The 22,407-nt window shown below is 48.0% G+C and overlaps 1 protein-coding gene across 1 annotated transcript in view; it reads right to left on the reverse strand.

The window, feature by feature from the left end:
* Nucleotides 1-22,407, reverse strand: part of CACNA1A (calcium voltage-gated channel subunit alpha1 A) — a 248,225-nt gene that overhangs the window by 172,507 nt on the left and 53,311 nt on the right. The window contains 1 exon segment of the mRNA XM_044994574.1: nt 6,873-7,169. Coding sequence (XP_044850509.1) covers nt 6,873-7,169 — 297 coding nt within the window.

Below are 22,407 nucleotides of genomic sequence, written 5' to 3' on the forward strand. Positions count from 1 at the left end.
CCTAGTCTTCTTTAGCCTTTCCACTGACCTGAGTGGGCTCTGAATTCAGACCTCATTCCAAATTCATTAGAAAAACTTGCCCAATAATTACCAGCCTGAAAACTAAGCCAACTAGCCAGGGTGAAAATAATTGTGTCGCCAAACCCCCTCCCCCTCAGAGCAACCTCCACTGCAATTCAAGGGAATAAATCAGCTGCATGATGCTTACTGTAGCTCATTTAATTGTACCATATCAACAATCAACTTTCTCCTTATTGATCTTACTTGTACTACAGCACAGCCTAAAGCCCTCCACCAAGGCTTGAGCCTCCCGAAGCGAGGCACTGTATGCCGAAGGAGTTCAACCCCGTCCCTTCTCCAAAAAAGTTACGTAAGCCACTGGCAAGGGTGTGCTGCAGCCCTCCACTGGTGCCTAATCCCCAGAGGAGACGAGTGTGTCATAGCCCCTGTCAGGGAGCTGGAGCAGCTTCTACTTTTAGCTCTGGAGGTCCCTGGCTCAATCCCCGGTGTGTCAGCTAAGATGGCATCCAACACACTTACGATCTAAGGCCCTGATCCAGCAAACATTAACACACGTACCAGGACTAGTCCCAGTAGTAAAGTTAGGCATGCATGTGTCTGCAGCATCAGGGTCTAGACAGACAAAGGGTGGGGGAAGGAAAGCACCACCCCCATTTTACAGCTGGTGAAACTGAGGCACAGAAAGATGAAGTAAATTGTCCAAGGTCAACTTCTGAGCCTTATCCCAGCACCTTAACCCTAAGGCCGCCCTCCTCTGATTGAGGGTTAACACATATTTTAAAAGGTAAGTTAACTGCTAGGGCAGGACAAGTAACAGGAGTCACGATCTGTTGACTATGTCAGTCCACAGAGTTCATCAGCATTGGTGGAATAGTTTTGCCACTGAAGGGCATTTGATCAGCTACTGGCCACCAAAACCAAGGATCTGTGAACCAATTCTAGTGAAATCCATCAAACAACAGGTGAACACTGTTCATCCAGGCCTGCTGATCCCACTGCTCCATCAGGCTTTTGTTACCATCCCCCCTGCCTTCACTCCACTTTTCCTCCCTATCATAGATCACACTGTGTCTTTTCCTGAGCTGTCCCCAATGTCTCTCTCCTCTTTTCCTTCTCACTCCTTCCCCCAACTGTTTCTCTCTATTTTTCTTTCCCTACATTTTGTTCTTCTCCTTTTATATTTTCTCTCTCTCCCACTTCTCTCCTCCCAAGGTCACATACACTCTCACTCACACATTGCTTGCTATTATTATTATTATTATTATTATTTGGACTGCAATAGCACCTAGTAGCTCCAGTCATGGCCCACGACCCCACGGTGCTGGGCACTGACCTTATTTATTAGGGGTATTATTGTAGCAACTAGGAACCCCAGTCACAGACCAGGACCCCACCGTACTTGGGGGTGTCCGTTATTTATGAGGTGTCCTACAGTAGTGCTTAGGAACCCATCACGGGCCAGGACCCAATTGTGCTGGGTGCTGTACAGCCACCCAACGAAAGACGGTACTTCCAATCTACGTACACTGTATTCTCTTTTCTCACCTATTCCATTAATCTCTCCTACGTTCTCCCCCTCCCAATCTCACAGTCCCCCATTCACCCACAAAGAAGGGTTGGAAATTTGACTAGATACCCGATAGCAGAGGAGTAAATCTACTAGTCACAGACCAATCGAAAAGTGGCAGTATCCGTGTGACGCCAACCCTCCCTACTGAACTGCTCTGAAAGGGAAAGGTTTTCTGGGATTCCTACCAGGATACATTCCTTGGACCCTACTCAGGGGCTAGCAGGCGTCTGCCTCCATCTCCTCACAACCCATCTGCTACTAGATGCTCCTGGCTGCTGCATGAGGGGTGGGGATAGTAGGCAGTCTCCTCTCTTCTACCCTTCCACAAACTCTGGACCTGATTTTTCTCTCACCCTGGTTTAAATCAGGAATGATTATCAGCTAAAACCAATGGAATTACACTGGTGTAAGTGAGAGGAGAACCAGGCCCTCTACCTTTTTTTGTTCTCCTCCCAAGGCATCAGTGCCTTCCCCCAGCTGCTCCTCAGAGCCTTCCCAAGGAGCAGCAGCAGCAGATTGAAAATGACCAGATTCCCTTGAGTTTCATTTCTGCCCATAGGGTTTACAATACTGGAAGTGAAACGCACAAGACTCTCATCCAGTTACTACATCAGAGAGCTCTGAGCAGCAGCAACAGAGGCACTGGTGCAGTCTCTGCAGACTAAGGAAAACAGCAGCCCGTCAGTTTACACTTAGTACAAAACTGCAAGGCTTTCTTCCCTACCCTAAGGACAGGACACTTAAAACGAAAACTTAGATTTCAAGAAGCTGAGGGCACTATTCCTATTCACACAGTGAAGGCACATTTTAAAAACCCTGAATTTAGTAATATATGCACTCAATGAATATTTTCAATAGCCACCTAATTCATACCAGGGTTGTTGCTTATAACAACAGGGAGCAGACATCCATACAAAGACCTTATTCTGCTGATTAAACATGTACTGGTCAGTGACTCTGGACGTCTGTACTGCACGCACACAGTGCATAATTTGTCCACTACATACCCCTTATGCCTCTGTCTTTAATGTCAGCTCCAAAATACACTTAAATCCTGTTACACAGAACATTAACAAAAAAGTGTTAATAGTAGCTTAAAAATCTAACATAATTCCACCATGCCACATAAATTCTCACTTAGGCACTCAACAACTGATCCTGATCTCACTTACTGCATGGTGAAACTGGAGTTACCTCCACTTTTTTCAATGCAATGCAGATTCACACCAGCATAACTGAGTTCTGAATCTCTTCCTCTGTCCTCGTTTTACCCAGCTATGATGAGGTATCATTGCTCTCTGGAAGCAGGCTTAGCCTTGTCTAGTCATCTGTTCTAGGGGAACATCTGAACTGCAAAATCCAGGCACAAAAGAGGGTGAGTTGAGAAAGACAGAGTTAGCCTCCACATTTCTCACCTATTGTCAATTTCAGGCAGCTCCAAGACATTCTGTTAGCAGCCTTGCGCATTTCATTCCCCTGGGGTTTTTGGACTTTGCAATGCTGTGCACAGATTCCCCTTCTAGGGGAATGAGGAGTGGAGGGATCACACCGGTTGATAGTACATAATCTAATAATACAGAAGATGTGCTGAAATACCAAGCAGGCAATTGAGGCGCGGACATCAGCTTGCTGAATATTAGGGCAGTAAGAGTCAGCATTAGAAAACAGACTGTAGGAAACAATCCTACACTGATCACCAGCACTACAGTCTGTATGGAACCGAACAACCTTTACTATCTCTAACTTCTATGGTTCCAGACACAACACAGCAAAAAAACTGACTTTTGATTGGTCCCCCAAATTCTCCCTGAGGTGAAGGAAGATTTATGCACCAGAAAATTATAGGTTAGAATAATTTGCATCTCTCACAACACCAGTGCCCCAAAAACAGTATGGAAAAAAAGGATCTTAGCAGAGATCTATCTGCCCATCCGTCCTACTGTTTCCTACAGCATCCATCAGCATAGTATCTAAGCACTGCAGTGCACATGCTCAGTTAGCCAGCAATCAGGGGGTGAATATCTACTGTAAACTGTTTCTAATTTAAAATTAGTATTTGCAAGGCAGGTATACGTCAGGAATCAAGGGGCAGATTCTGATCTGTTAGTTGCACAGGCAGAATGCCACTGGCTTGAAAGGAACTGCTCCGGATTTACACCGGTGTAACAATTAGAACCTGGCCCCAAAACTGGGTGCCATATTTCAGGGTTTTTTAAACCATGCTGAGGGGAAACACATGCTAAAAACTGCTCCTAGAAAGAGACTTTCTACCAAAAAACCTTCAGACGGCCCCATTTCGATAATTTTTCACGGCACAATTTTAACATAAAGGTATCAGATACCAACAACATGCACATCAGAGAAAAGGGAATACATCAGTCTGGGTTTAACATCCAGATAACTCACAGTGCTATACAGAACTACCTTCTCCCATCCAAGCACCAACACATCTTGCTCACCGCCAAAACTACACCAAGCTTTCAACAGATGCAAGACCTTTATCAACCATATTATGAATAGAAAATGTTTCTTTTAAAACGATACATTCTGAGATACACAGGGTGGCCTTCCTCAGCCATATTTTGATAGGGGGTGGGGGTTTATGTGGTTTGCTGGCTTCCTCTCTAGACAACGGCAAGTAAGTAACAAATCACAATAGAGAATAAGGAATTTACATACCAAAGTTGAAGCATCAGATGCAGAGACAGCTATTTCTCAGTTTCTCCACCCAGCTTGGGAAACCACTTTCAATGGAAAGACTCCGCAGATATGCCCAGAAGTGGCTCCTGATTCTATTCTCTCACCCCCAACCCCGCCTCACTTGTGAAATTAATTGTACATCCAGGGGCAAATGAAAGGTGGCTGGGGCAATTCCTGTGCTATTCTGCCAATGCAATGTGTGGTCCCAGGGCCTGATTCTACACCCAAACACATGGGCATATCTTCTGCCGGCTTCCATGGGAGCTCCGCCCATGTAGCAGAGGGAAGTGGCCCCAATGTCCCTTGTCCTGTAATTCTGCACATACAGGTGCACAAATAAAACACAGTAGATCTCTCTCTGGGCATCATAAATATGGGGCAATATTCTCCTAGGGCCGAATTCTGCTCTCAGTTACGCCTGTTTAAAGCCTGAGTAACCTCACTGACTTTGATGGTGTGACTCCAGACTGACACTGGAGTAAGCGAGAGCAGAGTTCGGCCCTGTGTATTGATAAATCTAATTTCTGTCATGCAAATATGCACCATCCACCCATTGCTGTGTCTGCGGAAAGGCTTTGGAGAGTGGCAATGAGCACCCAAGCTTCCTACCCTCCTATTACCCCAGATCCTGTCTCAGATCCTCACTGCTAATGAGACCTCCACATGCACCCTTCTCCATGCCCCTCCCTTTGGGCCATACTTCGGCAGTGAGGACTCTGTGCTGTGTGGTCCTCTTCTAGCAGGGAAGCAGCACTAGAGACCACAGATTACTGATCCTCTTTCTCTGGACCAACAAGGGGTTCGCTGGGGAACCCCTGTTTCTGTTTCTCCTGAAATAGCTGCAGACACCCACAAAGATGGCAAAGACCCCGGCTCACTGGTAACCCTTTCCACTCCACAGTGTTGTGGGGGAACACTCGAACCCCTGCACTGCCTCCCACTGGAAGGTCCGTGGACATGATGGATGCTGACAAACCCATGTTGCAGGGGACGTCCCAAGACTCCTACCCACTAACTGGCTCCCCACTGCCTGTAGTGGAGGCTCCACTCAGAGACTGGCCTCCGCATGCCCTGCCTGTTCTGTAATCCAAACCCTGAGCCCCTGACCCTGGGGAAAGGCTGTCTGACCACGAAATGCCCCTAAGCCCCTTCCCCTGAGGGGAGGGGACTGGCCAGGGTGTGCAAGGCAGGCTGTGCCCTAGGGAGGCAGATAACATGGGCAAGAACGTTAGCTACCTGGGCTGGGGGTGCAGATGGCTGGACTGATGTCATGGCATGCCGTGGGGGGTGGGGGGTGCAGTGCAGAGGTACAGCGTGGGGAGGTGAAGCGCGGATGGAGGGGATCAGGTGAGTTGGCTGGGGGTGGAGATGACTGGGCTGGGGTGAAGGTACATGGGTTAGGGTGGGCGGCTACATGTACAAGTTGGGGTGCAGATGCCTGGGAGAAAGGGATCCATGGAAAAGGTGCATATGCCTGGGTGCTGTACAGATGTGTGGGTGGCGGGTAGCATGCATTATGGGGTGCGGTGTGTGGGTGGCGGGTAGCATGCATTATGGGGTGCGGTGTGTGGGTGGTGGGTAGCATGCATTATGGGGTGCGGGTGTGTGGGTGGCGGGACACATGCATTATGGGGTGCGGGTGTGTGGCTGGCGGGTAGCATGCATTATGGGGTGCGGTGTGTGGCTGGCGGGACGCATGCATTATGGGGTGCGGGTGTGTGGCTGGCAGGAAGCATGCATTATGGGGTACGGGTGTGTGGCTGGCGGGTAGCATGCATTATGGGGTGCGGTGTGTGGCTGGCGGGACGCATGCATTATGGGGTGCGGGTGTGTGGCTGGCGGGAAGCATGCATTATGGGCTGCGGTGTGTGGGTGGCGGGACACATGCATTATGGGGTACGGGTGTGTGGCTGGCGGGAAGCATGCATTATGGGGTGCGGGTGTGTGGCTGGCAGGAAGCATGCATTATGGGGTGCGGTGTGTGGCTGGCAGGAAGCATGCATTATGGGGTACGGGTGTGTGGCTGGCGGGAAGCATGCATTATGGGGTGCGGTGTGTGGGTGGCGGGACACATGCATTATGGGGTACGGGTGTGTGGCTGGCGGGAAGCATGCATTATGGGGTGCGGGTGTGTGGCTGGTGGGAAGCATGCATTATGGGCTGCAGGTGCCTAGACTGAAGAGGATTCATGGACTGGGGTGCAGAAGTTCAGGTGGGGAGATTCATGAGTTAGGGGATGCAGATGCATGGGTGGGGTGTATATGTATTAAGAGGTGCAGATGTGTGGGTGGGGGGGACGCATACACAACAGGGTGCAGGTGCCTCGGTGGGGGAAGATTCCTGGTGTGGGGTGCAGATGCACAGGCAGGGAGATGCATGAGTTAGGGGGTGCCGATGCTTAGGCGGAAGAGGCAGATGCCTGGGTGGGGGTCACATGCATGCCGGGGGGCAGCTGCTTGGGTGGGGACTGCATGCATTAGGGGGTGGAGATGCCTGGATCTGGGGGTGCATGTATCAGGGGGTGCAGCTGCCTGGCTGGGGAGGGATGCCCGGGTTTGGGGGGCCCCAACAGAAAGGATATGGCCATTCGGTGATCTTTTTGGCGTATTTCCTCACCACATTGTCCTCGCTGAAGAGGAACAGGGACCGGTTGACAGTCAGGCAGTTCTGCCGGACGGGGATGGGGTTGTAGAGAGCCATGGTGCGGGCTCGCTGGGCCATCGACTGCTTGTACATCCTCTGGGCCCCGGGCGGTCCGCCCTGCCGGCTGCCCCCTGCACCCCGGCCGCCTCCACCGCCCGCCGCGCCCCCGGAGCCCGCGCCCCCGGAGCCGCCAGCCCCGTAGCGAGCCGGCACCTCGTCTCCGAAGCGAGCCATCCTGCAAAGAGCAAAGGGCCGGGGGTTACGCTGCTGAGGATGCTGCTGGAGAAGAGAAGCTGATCACATCCCATCGGCTGCTGCTGCTGCTGCTGCTCGGGGGGCTTGCAGCAGAAGGAGGGGGAATGTTCAGGCAGGAGCACGGCCGGTGAAAGCACCAGAGACCCTGGCCATCCTTCCTCAATCCTCTCTCCTCCCCTCGCAGGGAAGGAACCGATGCGACCCCCCCTCCCTCCCAAAAAAAAATTGCAATGAAAAAATGAATGCACCACCCTCAAAAAAATGGTGCTCTGCAATTAAAAATAACAACTCATCGATGCACCGACCTCACCCAATTTTTTCCAATTCTAAAAAGATTAACGAGCCACCCCACAAAAAAGAATTGCAACCAAAAAAAAAAAACGCAATGCACCGCCAGTCCAAACAAAAAAAAAGCAATTTAAAATATGTCTCACGACTAGCAAAGTAAATAAATAAATTAAAATAATTACAATTAAATATAGCAAGTGCAGCACCTCCTCCCTACCAACATTCAATTTAAAAAATTGAATGCACCAACTCCTCACTTCAAGCCCCGGGGGTGGGAAAGTGCACTACCAATAAATAAAATGGACCAGCAAATATATATTTGCAATGCAATTTTTGGCAAAAAATAATTTAAAAAATAAAAAATGCAACCCTTCCTCTGTCCTGTTCAGCTTTGCAAAAATCTTTGCACACTTGAAAACAAATGTAGCCTAACATTTGTTTTAAAAATCAGTGCATTCCCCTCAACCTCACCCCCCAAAAATATTAGCATCAGGGAAAAAAATAATAATTTTTTAAAAAGCAAAAAAAAAATTCTCCCCCCACTCCCACAAGGTCTCTGCTTTCACTTGTGCATCATCCTGCCGTCTTCAAAACGTTGCAAGGTCTGGAGAGGGAAAAAAGGCTATTGGGGTCTTGTCAAGCGTCTTAAGATGTAGGCTGGATTTTTTGTTTGTTTGTTTTTTTCCTGTTGCAGTTTCACCGGTGGTCTCTGCTTCTGCCTTATTATTATTATTTTGGTGTGAGTGCGTGAATGTCAATTTTGCATCATCTTGGAGTTGAATGCAGCAAAGAAATCCTGTAAAATCCAAAAATGAAAAAGAAGAGAGAAGTAGCAGGTCCCATCCACCATCTACTCATAAGGGTTTCCTGGATGCTGCAATGTCTAGTATTTTTTTCTGTCCTGTATTCCTCCACCTCCTCCTCCTCCTCCTGGGTTATAGCTAAAATAAGACTGGTGTTAGGGAGGGAGGGACTGGGAGAGAGAGAGAGAAAAAAATGGAAAAAAAAGATCTGATTCACTGGCAGGTTGAGCTATAATGTGCAGCAACTGATCAATTTAATGCAAGCACAGACCATCCCAAAGCCTCAGCAACGCTTAGCACATGATGGCCTGGGACCAATCAGTTGCTGCTGCCCAACCTAACCCAGTGGAGTTTCTGGGAGAAAGAGAGAGATTGAGAGAGAGCAAAGGGATGTTGGGGCAGATTTTTCTCCTCCTCACCCACCTCCAGTTTGGAAAACCTAGAAACAAATTGCAGTTTTCCCTAAGCATGCTCCCAGCTGGATTCTGATCTCAGTTATACTAGTGTAAATCCATAGTGAATCTCATATGATTTCACCGGAGTGACTGAGGATTCACACTGGGGTAATGGACATCAGAATCTGTTCCTTAGGCTCCATTGCTAGTTTCTGAGTTCACTGCAGGTTTCATGTTTCTTTGGGAGGCAGGCAGGGAAAAGGAGTGAGTTGGCCCTGATTCTCCTCTGACTTTACACCAGTGTTACAACAGTGTAACTAGGAATTACTCCTGATTTACAAGAGTACTGAGCGAGAAGAGAGCCAGAGTGAGCGTGTATATGTGGGTTGTAATGCAAGTGAGAAGCTAAGCGATCTGTGCAAACTCTAAACAAAACCGACACATTCCTTGAAAGAAAAATAGCTGGGAGGATTCTGTGATCTCAATTACATTGGTGTAAATCCAGAGCAACTCCACCGGCCAGATCCTGAGGAGTTTCTGACTCGCATTTTTCCATCTTTATTTGGGCAAATTCACTTCCCCTCCCTTCAGTGGGCGATTGGCCTGAGTAAGTGAGTAATCCTGGAGTAAAGACCTTGGGTTGTGCCCCCCTCTGTTTGGATTTTAAATGAAACCGCTTGGTGGGGTATTTTTAATATAATTTTCTATAGTCTCCTACTACAGCCAGTGGGTCATACCCTGCCCTCAGTTACACCAGAACATACTCACTCCTAAAATGAAGTAAACAAAGTCACTCCAGACACAAACTCCAGAGCAGAGCAGAACCTCATCTCCAGTGATTTGCTTGCTTCCTGCACAGGACTGGGCACTCTTGACTCCCACTGACCCCCATGAGAGTTGAGAGTGCTGAGCACCTCACAGGATCAGGCCCTTTGGGGTTAAATCCTGAGACAGATGTGGAAATATTTCTCTAGCTGCAATGAGAAAATTAAGCTAGGGGTATGGCTAGGCTCTGAGTGTTAACAGATCTTCCCTTGACTTGCTCAAGGGGCCATTTAGCTGCCATGAAATTTGCATGGTCCAGGGCGGAGTGGATTATTTTCTGGCATTAAAGACTTTGCTGAACATGAATCAGCCCCACTGAGGGCCTGACCCTGCCCTCCTTTAGTGAAGCTGAATTCCCATTGAAGGCAATGGGAGTTCTGGCCGAGTGAGGCATGCTGGCCAGACCCCGAATATGGAGTATGTTCTCCTCACTTAGAATCATTATTGGTATAGTAACAAATTTCTGGGTGCCTCCAACTCCGCAGGTGTCCATATGCTGAAGCAGGTGGCATTGCATGGAGAAAGGGGCTAGAAAGAACAGATATTTATCCTAAAGTAATTGTGGTTCTTCAAGATAATGTCGTCCTGTACACAGATTCCACTCTTGGTGCATACGCATAGATTCCTAGATTCCAAAGCCAGAAGGGACCATTAACTCCTGTATGGCACAGGCCAGAGATCTCCCCAAAATCCTTCCTAGAGCAGATCTTTTAGAAACACACCCCATCTTGATTTAAAATTTGCCAGTGATGAGTCCACCATGACCCTTGGTAAATTGTGCCAGTGGTTAATTACCCTCAGTTAATTATCCTAGGGGTTAATTACCCTCAGTGGGGGTGGAGAGTCTAGAGTAACTAACATTTACCAAAGAGCTTGTCTAGACGTGGGAAGAGCCTTCAGTAGCTGGTGCACATTAGGGGCTCCTCACTAACTCCCCCATGTGGGGACACTTACTGCACAGTAACATGCCTTCGTGCCCATTAGCTCGATACATTTTGGAAGTGTACTAAGCTGAACCACCTGAGGGCCCTGTTAGTGCACAGTGTCCACACAGGGAGTTAGTGTGAGTAGCAAGCTAGGGTGCTTTATAGTCACATCCTAGCTTAGTGCTCACTAACCTCCCCATATAGACAAGCCCTAATATCTATAAATCAATAGAGATATTTGCCAGTGGGTGTTAAAAACAGATCTACACTAAGTACACTGTCCTGACTAGACCCACAATATAAACTACACTGTTATAAACAAAGCAGCTCGCACAGTGTGCAGAGCAAGTGGACACGGCAGGTTTCTGTCTTGATGCCACGGGTGGTTAGAAGGGACTGAAGGATGATGGATGTCATTTGAGCTGAAGGGGAATCCCCCATAGCTGTGAGCAGTACAGGGCACATGACACAGCAGTGAGTGCTTCTAACTATCCAATAGTGGGCAGTGATATGCTTATTACACTATAATTATGATCAGTGCTGAGTGTACCATAAAGGATTTATACTTTATACCTTTCCTCAAAGGCTCTGTCTACACTTCAATCAGAGATGTCATTGCGCAGGTGAAGATGTACTGAGCTAGCTCGAATAACAATAGCCATGAAGCTGTGGCAGCAGGGGCAGCAGCATGAGCTGTACAACCCTGCTTGGGACTCTGGGCCTCTAGCCTGTGCAATCACAGCTTCACTACTATTGTTATTCGTGCTCCCCTCGATGGTCCAGTAAGTCAGTATTATCCCCATTTTACAGAGAGGGAAACTGAGGCACAGGGAGGCTAAATGAACTGCTTAAGGTCATATAATAAATGAGTCATAGAGTTAGGAAAAGCACCTAGCAGACCAGATTTCCAGCCTTCTGCTTTAACCACTACACCACCTGCCCCTAGAGTGAATGCCAAGGATCTTTTATTTACACAGTGCTCTCAGAATCTAAGGTACTCGACACAGTTTGCTGACTGAACAAGGGGCAGCTGTTTAACAGCCGTCAGCAGCACCACACAGCAGTTTAGGACAGGAAGTGAAGATGAATCTGTTATCCAGCTGAAACTGCAGGGGAAATGTAGAGAGGCAGAACAGAAGTAGGTGAAATGGACTGTACTGAACAAGATGAGGGAATTTGTAATGACAAATGCCCAGGACATTGGCTCTACCTATCATCTGGAAGATGACTCCAGCAGCACAGCATCCCCTACCAGCACAATGAGACACTGGAACATGACCTACTGAATCATCAATACTATTTCCAGGGTCACCGAGCTTTTCCCATGAGCTCTCCCACTAAGTAGGATCTACTTGACTTAAGAAATCTGACCTGATTACAACTTTGCTTTCCTGAACAAGGACAGATTTAAGCAGGGGTGTCAAAGCGTACATGAGAAAAGGATACCGTCCCTTTAAGGGGCAGGCTGGAGCCTATAACCAAGGCTTAATCAACAAGGTCCTTCCCCTCCCTGTTCTACAGATGGAGAAACTGAGGCACGGCAAGTGAGTGAGTTGCCCAAGGTCACGCAGAAAGGTGGTGATGGAGTAGGGACTTGAATCCAGGTTAATGCCCTAACCACTGGACCATCCTGCCTCTCCCTTTCCTCTCTCTAGGGCCGAGTGATATGAAACAGGAACAGGAAGCAGCATAGGTGCTGGAACTAGGGGTTGCTGGGGATGGCAGTTCCACATTTACACTGGGGAAAAAAAACCCCGGTGGTAGCAGGTCTCAGAGTCCAGGTCAACTGACTCGGGCTTGCGGGGCTTGTGCTACTGAGCTACAAATAGCAATGTAGATATTCCTGCTTGGGCGGGAGCCCAGGCTCTGAAACCTGAGGGGGGAGTGGTTCTCAGAGCCGGGGCTCCAGCGTGAGAGACAATGTCTGCGGTGCTATTTTTAACCTCAGAGCATGAGCCCCCCAATCCCGAGTCAGTTGACCTGGGCTCTGAGACTCACTGCTGCAGGGGTGTTTTGGGCAGTGTAGATGTACTTAAGGCACCTGGAGACAACCCTAACCTGTTTCCAAGAGTTGGGTGTGGACTGTAAGGTTTGGGAACCCTGAGACAATGGCTGTCACAACAGCTCCCGACCTGATTGCTTGTAATTTCTGGGCTAATTCAAAGGGACACCACCTCTGATGAATGGATGGTGGCTTCTCCTTGCCCCTGGTCTGTGAAACTGGGGTCTGTTGCCGCCCGACTTGGGGAAATTCACAGGTGGGCCACACTGAGTGGCGAGACAGTGCTCAGAGACGTCCCTGCACCTTTTACAATGAACTTGAGAGTTTCCTGAATAGATGACTCAGCAGGTAGTTCTGCTATCTATGGTACCTATATTTCCCCCTATTACCATAGTATTGGAGCACCCCTTGTACTAATCCTCACAACCCCCTTGTGAGGCAGGGCAGCACTATTATCCCCATTGTACAGATGGGAAACTGAGGCAAAGAGAGACTGACTTGCCCAAGGTCATACAGGAAATTGAACTTGGGTCTGCTGAGCCCTATGCTAATATGCTGGGCCATGCTTCCTCTCTCGTCATCAAGCAACAAGATTTGGTGTCCTACTGGACTCTGGCTGGTGGAATCAGGCATTCCTAGGCATCTTGCACACCAGCCTGCAGCAAACGGATTGTGATATTTGTTCTAATCTGTTAACTGGGATTTAATTTCCCAGCCGGTCCCTGATTTCACGAGGAAGATTAGCGTATAGAAAGAGGGGAAAACCAACAACATTACAATCCTTCTCAGTCTGTTTGATTTAATTTACCAGAGCTCCTGATTAGAAGGGACGACTACAATAACCCTCAATCATATTTTGCTCTTAAAACATTTATAAAAATAATTCAATCAGACTTACAAAGGGGGCCTCTAGCCTGGGCCGATGGCTAGAACGCTGGGCGAGGAACCAGGAGACTTCGGTTCTGTTCCTAGCTCTGTTCCACTCGCTTGCTAGGTGACCATGGGCAAGTAGCAGCTCCTTTCTGCTCTGTAGATTCCCCTCAGTAAAATGGAAATAGCAAGACTGACCTATCTGTGTGAAGTACTTCAAGACACTGGCATGAAGAGAGCCCTAGATGTGTTAGAGCAGGGGCAGGCAACCTATGGCACATGTGCCAAAGGCGGCACATGAGCTGATTTTCAGTGGCACTCACACTGCCTGGGTCCTGGCCACCGGTCCGGGGGGCTCTGCGTTTTAATTTAATTTTAAATGAAGCTTCTTAAACATTTTAAAAACCTTATTTGCTTTACATACAACAACAGTTTAGTTCTATATTATAGACTTATAGAAAGAGACCTTCTAAAAACATTACAATGTATGTCTGGCACGCAGAACCTTAAATTAGAGTGAATAAATGAAGACTCGGCCCAGCACTTCTGAAAGAGCAGCAAAGAGTCCTATGGCACCTTATAGACTAACAGACGTATTGGAGCATGAGCTTTTGTGGGTGAATACCCACTTCGTCAGACCCACGACAGCTCATGCTCCAATACGTCTGTTAGTCTATAAGGTGCCACAGGACTCTGCTGCTTTTACAGATCCAGACTAACATGGCTCCCCTCTGACACTTGACGCTTCTGAAAGGTTGCTGACCCCTGTGTCAGATATTCAGAATATGGGGAGGCCAAATGGGCTTGAAATTGATGAGTCTAGAGCAGGCCAGACCCAAAGCCGCAGTGACCAACAGTTGCGTCTTACACATGTTGGTTGAGTTAGCCCGGTTCCTACTGGATAGGTGGTCATGTGACAGCTGGGGATCTGCCAGGTGCTGTCCCAGTGTGAAGGTGGGAATCACACTGTTCCAAAAATGACTATAAAGCTCCTGTGTGAAATCCTGGCCTCATTGAAGTCAATGACAAAATTCCCATTGACTTCAATGGGGCCAAGATTCACCTCCTGTTTCTAGCACTGTAAAGTGGCAAGAGAAGGCGGGAGACCAGACAGCAAGTGTGAAAAATCGGGATGGGGGTGGGGAGTAATAGAAGCCTATATAAGAAAAAGCCCCAAAATTCAGAAAATTGGGGTATCTGGTCACCCTAAAGAGAAGGGACTTTCAACCTGGCACTGATCCAGGCCTGAACGCGATTGGCTCTCCTGGGTCTTGGGCCGGTGTAATTTCAGGGAAGAAATCCCCCCTTTTGGGAAGGAGTGGAAGAAGGAAACATTCAACTAGGAGATGCGCAGATTTCATTTTGCCAAGGGTGGCTGTTTGAAGCCAGGATGGGGCTTGGTACATCAGAATAAGTGCCAGCAGGGATTGAACAATGGGCAGAGTGAAGGCGAAAGGTGTGTGACAAATGCAACGTATCACATGGTGCTTACCACCCACAGACCCTGCTCCGTGCCTTAAAATAACAAGCCGCATTCATGTCTGGTGTAAACCGGGGATGAATCTTGCCTCCCACCCCCAGCCTCCTTCATTGTACTGCAAAATATTTATACAGCATGGGGAAGCGACACTGCTCTTCACTGCTCCTGATCACGCTCTGGTTGAAGTTGGCAGGAGCTTTGCCCCCAGTTGAAAAGGGAGTGGGGTGGAGGCTCGATCCTGCAAGGAACTGAGCACCCCACCTCCCATGTGGCAGGGCTCATAGGTATGAAATGCTTTGGGCTTAGCCTAGGAGTATCCGGGTGGAAAGTGTTGCATTAGGAGGTCAGACTAGAGGAGCTAATGGTCCCTTCTGGCCTTAAACTCTGGAATGATGGGTTTGTCCACATGGGAGCTGGAGGTATCAATTCCATCTCGAGTCGACAGAGCCACACTACCTCGGAGCGAGCTGGTGCACAGGCGGGGCTAGCCACCTGAGTGCTTGCGCAGGGCCTCAGACGCATCCCCTAGCCCCTCCCATGCACGCTAGCTCGACCAGATCTCTGGTCGCTTTACCCTGTGGAGCCTGCATCTATACAAGCCAACGTAAGTCAAGGTGCAGGGTGAGAGTTCAGGGAGGGGAGGGATTAGAAAGGGAGACCAGGCAGCAAGTGTGAAAAATCGGGATGGGGGTGGGGGGTAATAGGTGCCCATGTAAGAAAAAGCTCCAAAAATCGGGACTGTCCCTATACAATGGGGCCATCCGGTCCCGCTAGATTAGAAGAAGAAGAGAGGGCACCTGGTGAGCAAAGGGAAGGCGGAGACGAGAGCTGCGAGTGGCAGCAGCAAAGGGAGCTGGGCTGGGCAAACCACGAGGGGTGAGGAGCGGGAAGGCGGCAGGTCCAGGCGTGGACTCTCCAGGCCCCTAATGACACTTGGGTGGATGTCTTGACAAAACCCCTGATTAACGTTGGGTTTCTCTGCTTCTTCTTGACAAGGTGCCTGTACAGCCTGGCTGACATCTCTGGGTAAAGCTGCTCCATGAAGCCTTCTCCCTGCTCCCCTTCCAGATCCTGCCTGGGGCCGTTTCCGTTTTTGGGAGTGAAGCTGGGTAAGGGATTGAGGGGGCAAATGTAGCCCCTAACCCAGGCCTGAGGTGTGAGCTTGCAGTGCAGCCAGCCATGCCCCCGGCCAATCAGCCAGTGCTACTCCACACCTCTCGCACAGGCCATTTGGATTCCCAAGTCCCCACAATCTCTACCCTCCATGGCTTCTGCGGGGTCTTCTCCGTGATGCACAGGGGCTGCCGCTCCAGGAGTGCAGCCCTGTTTTGGGGAAGGGCCTTAAGGGATGCAAAGAAGAATTTCACCCTGAACTGCTAATAACAGATGGGAACCTCAGAAGGTTCAGGGCCTGGAGTGAAGGGTCAGGTGAGTTCTTACGGGTTCTGAAGAAGCTGGCCTGTCTCAAAGCCAGCCCTATGCTCTTCTTGCCATATTTTAGCTTTGGTACACCTGCCAAAGGGCCACCGTGGCGTGGGGCGAGCTTGGTCAGGCTAGGTGCCTCATTGGATGGGAGACTTGCTAGGAACACACAGGCCATGCAGACCATGGTGTTGGTCAGTAGGGGAAGTATTTCACACCACGGCAACCGAAAGCTGCAGCCTGGCACTGCAGGGTGCTATTCTGGCGATTCACTAAGGGGTGCTTTACTCTTGGAGCCAGCCCTGACCTCAGCATGGTTCCAGCATGGTGCTAAGGGGCTGCTAGATTGCTGTTGGCATTGTCTCATAGGAGGGAGAACTGAGGTCCTGATCGCTTGTGGATATTACAGATCCCACGGCACTGTGGCAAGTGCTGGAGTATTCACCCAACTTTGGCCCACAGTTCCCATTGGAGAGAGGTTCCCTGCCTGCCTCCCAAAGAAACATGAGATGGGTCAAGTGATCTTTCTGGAGAGAGTCTACAAGGCACCTTGAGATCTTTGGGGCTGAAAGATACTAGAGAAGTAGACAATATAGTCCAGAATTCGGCCAAAATCTCACGTCCAGCACAGAGCTCAAATCACTCGGCTGGGAATTCCTTGGTGGAGGGTCTTCCTTACCAGATGCTCTGTGTCTGCTACTGCACCCTAATGGCTGTAGGGCCCTGCCACTCTAGCCCCCTTCCTACCTCCTCAGGGACTACTGTATTCTCTGATCCCTTCCTTCCCGTGGCCTGCCCTGCCCCCGAAACTTCCCTCCCCCCCCACAGCTGTGCCCAGGGATTCCTGTGGCATCTGACCCCTTCCGGTTCAGGACAAGCGTAGCACAGTTTGTGGACACCCCGAACCCTGCCTGCCCCCTTTAGATATAAGGCAGATGATGGACAGAAACAAGAAGATGAGTGAAGCAAAAAGAAGGGGAAAAGAAGGATGAAGATGAATAAAAGAAGCGGCATGGAAAGAGTTAAAACTTTTCCAATGATTGAAGAGATAGCTGAAGGCCAAAATGTCACCATAAAATACACATGAATGGCTGCATGTGTGTACCCACAATACACACCATGCACGCATACACACACCTGCACACAAACTCGGTTTGCATATGTATGAATATTTTCTTAGTTCTTCCCAATTTACAATTTACATCACTCTTCAGAAGTACGTCTAGAGACAGGGATAAGAGTGATCCCTACTAGGGAGACAGCTGGAGAATGATTGAATCTAGACATCTGGAGAGTGATTCCACAGGAATTGGTTCTTGGCTGTACGCTAGTCAACATTTCTATCAATGACCTGGGAGAAAACATAAAATGTTCACTGCTAAAGTTTGCAGATGACACAAAAATTAGGGGAGTGGTAGATAAGGAAGAGGACAGGTCTCTGATACAGAGCAATCTGGATCACTTGGTAACCTGGGTGCAAGAAAACAATATGCATTTTAATAATTACATGTAAATGTATCCATCGAGGAACAAAAATGTAGGCCATGCTTACAGGATGGGGGATTCTATCCTGGGAAGGAGTCCTCAGGAAAAGATTTTGGGGGTTGTGGTGGATAATCAGCTGAACATGAGCTCCCAGTGTGATGCTGTGGCCAAAAGAGATAATGCCACCCTGGGATGCATAAATAGGGTAATCTCAAGTAGGAGTAGAGAGATTATTTTACCTATTTGGCACTAATGTGATCGCTCCTGGAATACTGTGTCCAGCTCTGGTGCCCATAATTCAAGAAGGATGTTGATAAGTTGGAGGAGTCAAAGAAAAGCCACGCGAATGATTAAAGAATGAGAAAACCGGCCTGATAATGATAGACTCAAAGAGCTCAAAACTATGTAGCTTAACAAAGAGAAGGTTGAGAGGTGACATGATTTCAGTCTATAAGTACCTACATGGGGAACAAATATTTAATAATGGGCTCTTCAATCTAGCAGAGAAAGGTCTAACATGATCCTATGGCTGGAAGTTGAAGCTAGAAAAATACAGACTTGAAATAGGCATAATTTTTTAATGGTGAGCGTGATTAACTATTGGAACAATTTACCAGAGGTCATGGTAGATTCTCCATCAATGACCATTTTAAAATCGAGATTTGATGTTTTTCTAAAAGCTCTGCTCTGGAATTAGTTTGGGGCAGGTCTCTGGCCTGTGTTACCCACAAGGGCAGACTATGTTATCACAGTGGTCCCTTCCGGCCTTGGATTCTAACAATCTATCAATGTTTATGGTTGAACAAGCCATGTACTCCCATCACCAGCCACACTTCCTAACATTCCTTTGATCCCAAATGTACATTAATGGATGACGGTGGATGTGGGAGGGGGCAGTTTGAGGACTGAGGGGAGAAAATAGCCCAAAGAATAAAGCAACACACGGGAAAAGGGCAGAAACTTCTTTTTTATGCGTGTATCAATTTAAATATGTACATAGAACTATAGAGAGAGAGAGCTGCTGCCATTCTCTGTACAAGGCATAATGGGTTGATTTGATAGAGGACCTAACCTATTTTCTGTTCTCTCTTTCATTCCCACTTGCCCTGACGTCACCAGTACCCTTTGTTCAAGATAGTGCTTTTGTCCCATGCCAGCAGATCTGTAACCACCTAAATATAGTCCTTAAGGCACCGTCTTAAGAACTGGTCTAAAGTGCCTGTCTAATAGGATCCTGGATTGAGAAAACAAGCACAGCAATTTGTAATTTCCGAGATGGCTGCTGAGTCCCCCTTGCTAGGAGGGTTTTTTAATTAGGCTAAAAGGTGGTTTGTAGAGGAAAAAAGGAAACTGGAGAAAGCATTAGTTAAATTCATCCTTTTTTTTTCTTGTTTTTTTGGAGCGGCTATTTAAAAAAAAAATTCTTTTATAAGTGTTGGATGAAATGCTGGCAGCAGTGCAGAGTTCAGTAGCATCCCTGATCAGGCTGAGAGGCTGGGTAATGAAGACAGATGGAAGGGGTCTGTACCACCGCCTTGGGTCCTGAAGGTGGTGGGAGCCATGGTGCTCCAGTAGCGCACAGGAGCTGTAAACTGGTTGAATGTGCCTAGCTGAGGATTCCCCCAGCCAGCCAGTGCACCCAGCTCCTATGCCTCTTCCCTGCACACTGCAGCATAGGGGCATGTACCCACAGAGCACGGTGGCCATGATACGCTGTGGTCCCACAGTCGCTAGCATTGATTGGACTTGCTTCTCCGAACCACACTGGAGTTAGGAACAGTGTAGAACAGGCCCCAGATTCAGGAAGCAACAGGCTCCTTTGCACCCCTACCCTGCTGCTCTAGGTGCAGCAGAGAATTAGAACCAGTGCAGGAGCCTGGGCAGATTGGGCAAAGCAGCTGCAGAGCTTTTCATCTCAGCTATGCTGGTTCATAGCCAGCCAAGGTTGGCAGGGGCTGAGAGTCACTGCTGTCTGGTGACAGTTCTGCAGCCACCTCACATGAAATGAGTTTGATCCTGGTGAGCCCTTAGCCGGCAGGCATCAGTGTTGCAAAATCCACTCTCATATTGGGCACTAATTGGGCCCCTTGTTAGTTCCTTCTACAAGAGGCAAAGGCAGAGGCCACTCAACACATTGTGCTGCTCTAGGCAACACTCCTGTGAGCCTATTTGCCATGACAGAGGGGCAGCTGGGCCAGATAGTAACAAACGGAGCTGCGGCCTGGTCCACAGGGCTGCAGCGCCACTCAGGTTTGGCCCAGCTGCCCTTCTGACATTCCTTACAGGGACAGACTCAAAGCACTCAACCTATTTAGCTTAACAACGAGAGGGTTAACGGGTAACTTGATCACAGTCTGGGAGTATCTAGATGGGGAACAAATATTGACTAATGGGCTCTTCAGTCCAGCAAAGGAAGGTGTAACATGGCCCAATGGCTGGAAGTTGAAGCCAGAGAAATTCAGACAGAAAATAAGGCGTATATTTTAAGGGTGAGAGTAATCACCCGTTGGAACAATTCACCAAGAGGTGTGGTGTGTTCTGTATCACAGACGCTTTTTAAACCAAGACTGGATGTTCCTCTACAAGAGCTGCTCTAGGAAATATTTTGGGACCGTTCTATGGCCTTTGTTGTACAGCAGGTCAGACTAGATGGTCAGAATGGTCGCTTCTGGCCTTGGAATCTACGAATCTGCAACACTAGGTAGCTGCCCAAAAATCTGTCACCCTAGGCAGCTGCCTAGCTGGCCTATTGCTAGAGTGGCCTGGGGGCAAAGGCTTGAACGGGCCATGGAGGTGGGACTCCCCATGCTGTACTGTAATGGGCTGGGCAGTGACACCTCTGTCCTCTTCTGGCTGGAATCAGACAGTTCACGTGTATGTCATTTGCCCTATAGTGAAAACAGGTAGAAGCACTTCTCCTTAGCTCAGGGGTAGGAGCCTGTGGATTTGGAGCAGCAGCATTAAAATTCTAGCCATGCCACCATTATGAAGTTCCAGATTGCCACATTGCTTTATATCACAACAGCCAAGAAGTCCTAGCTGGCTTCAAATGTACCACCGTGCATAAATAACTATTTAGTGAAAAAGACTACACAAAAAGGGAGAGAAATTCTTGGGTGGACCTTACCAGCCAGCAGACGGCTGTATTAGTAACTCACCGGAAGCTGGAGGACACATCTAATCTACCCTGAACAAATGGCAGATAATAAGGAGCAGATAAAACTCTTCTACTCCTCAGTGCAGATGTGCAGCCCACAAAGACTACAATTCCCAGCATGCAACAGACCACATGACTGCAAAGCAAGAGCCCTGTCCTGCAAAGTCTTAAGCACAGGAGCAACTTTATGCGAGCGAGTAGACCCATAAATGTCCACTATGCTACTTACAGGATAAACAAGGTCAACCCTCAAGGAACGGTCACAAAGTATGCATGTGTGTATGTGCAATATGACATACAATGTGTGTCTGTATATTACATAAAAGTGTAAACACTTGTAAAAATGCCTTTGGATGAAAGGAGCTCAATGAATGTAATACATGATCTTTTTATGGGGATAACAATCCTAATTTTAAAACCCAAACTCTCTTGCCTACACAGGAAATAAACCATTAGATTAGTGTTTCTCAACCTTTTTCAAGATGGGAACCCTAGATTCAAAGTAAAAAATGTTCACAACCCCCCTTACATATATTATAAAATTAAAAGTAAAAAATGTATCATGATACCAATGTTAAGCCTATGTAGGTTGTATGTGCATGTGGTGATTCTTAGAGAACACTTGATCTTGAAGAGCAAGGGTGTGCAGGAAATTAGATTGTAATAACATTTTCAATCCCCTCACTGCCCCCGATTGGCTTTGGTGACCCCCTGGGGGTTGCGATCCACTGGATGAGACATCCTGCCTTTGGTTATTCAAACTGAAAGGACTTTCTGAAAATAATACTTTGCACTAGTTGTACTGCTCCTTTGCTTGCTTGGTAAAGGGATTTATCACATTCACTTTTTGTTTCTAACCAGCTTCCCTTTCTCATGCATTGACCCATAGCGGCAATTTATTCAAACACTGCAGGAGGAGGTGTATTTGCATTGGATTGGTGTTTGTTCTTCTAATTCACTGACATGTTTCCACTGTTTTTAGCTTTGGGAGGCTTTATTTCATTCTTTCAGTAAACCTAAATTTTGGACCAAATCTGACCTGACAGTTTCCCTTTAAATCCACACTTAATGTTATGCTCTGGCCCAATTTAAGAATTTAAAATTCAAGCATTTTGTACAACAATCTAACCTATAAACCCCAATGCTTCAGGGCATAAGCCAAACTCTAATGGAAGGAGGTTAAGAAGAAACCCGTAAGGCCCCAGTTCTGCAAATGAAGTCAATGGGATGACTCGTGGTGAAGACAAGTGAATACGGGTTTGGGGTCTAATAATCCATCTCTGAAGCATCTAGTGCTGACCACAAGATACTGGACTACGTGGACCCTTAGTCTGATAGAATGTGGCAATTCTCATCTGTATTTGATACTTATTACCCATACGCTTTGATACAGGTAGTCTCACAACACCAGTGTGAGGTATGACAGCGTTATTATCTCCCTTTCACAGATGGGGAACTGAGGCACAGAGATAAAGCAATTTGTCCAGGATCACACAAGGAGCCTGAGGCATAGTCGGGAAGTGAACTCCAGTCTTTAGCTAACACTTTAACTACTGCACGGTCCT

Source organism: Mauremys mutica, chromosome 20, assembly GCF_020497125.1.
Source record: "Mauremys mutica isolate MM-2020 ecotype Southern chromosome 20, ASM2049712v1, whole genome shotgun sequence".
Classification (NCBI taxonomy): Eukaryota; Metazoa; Chordata; order Testudines; family Geoemydidae; genus Mauremys; species Mauremys mutica.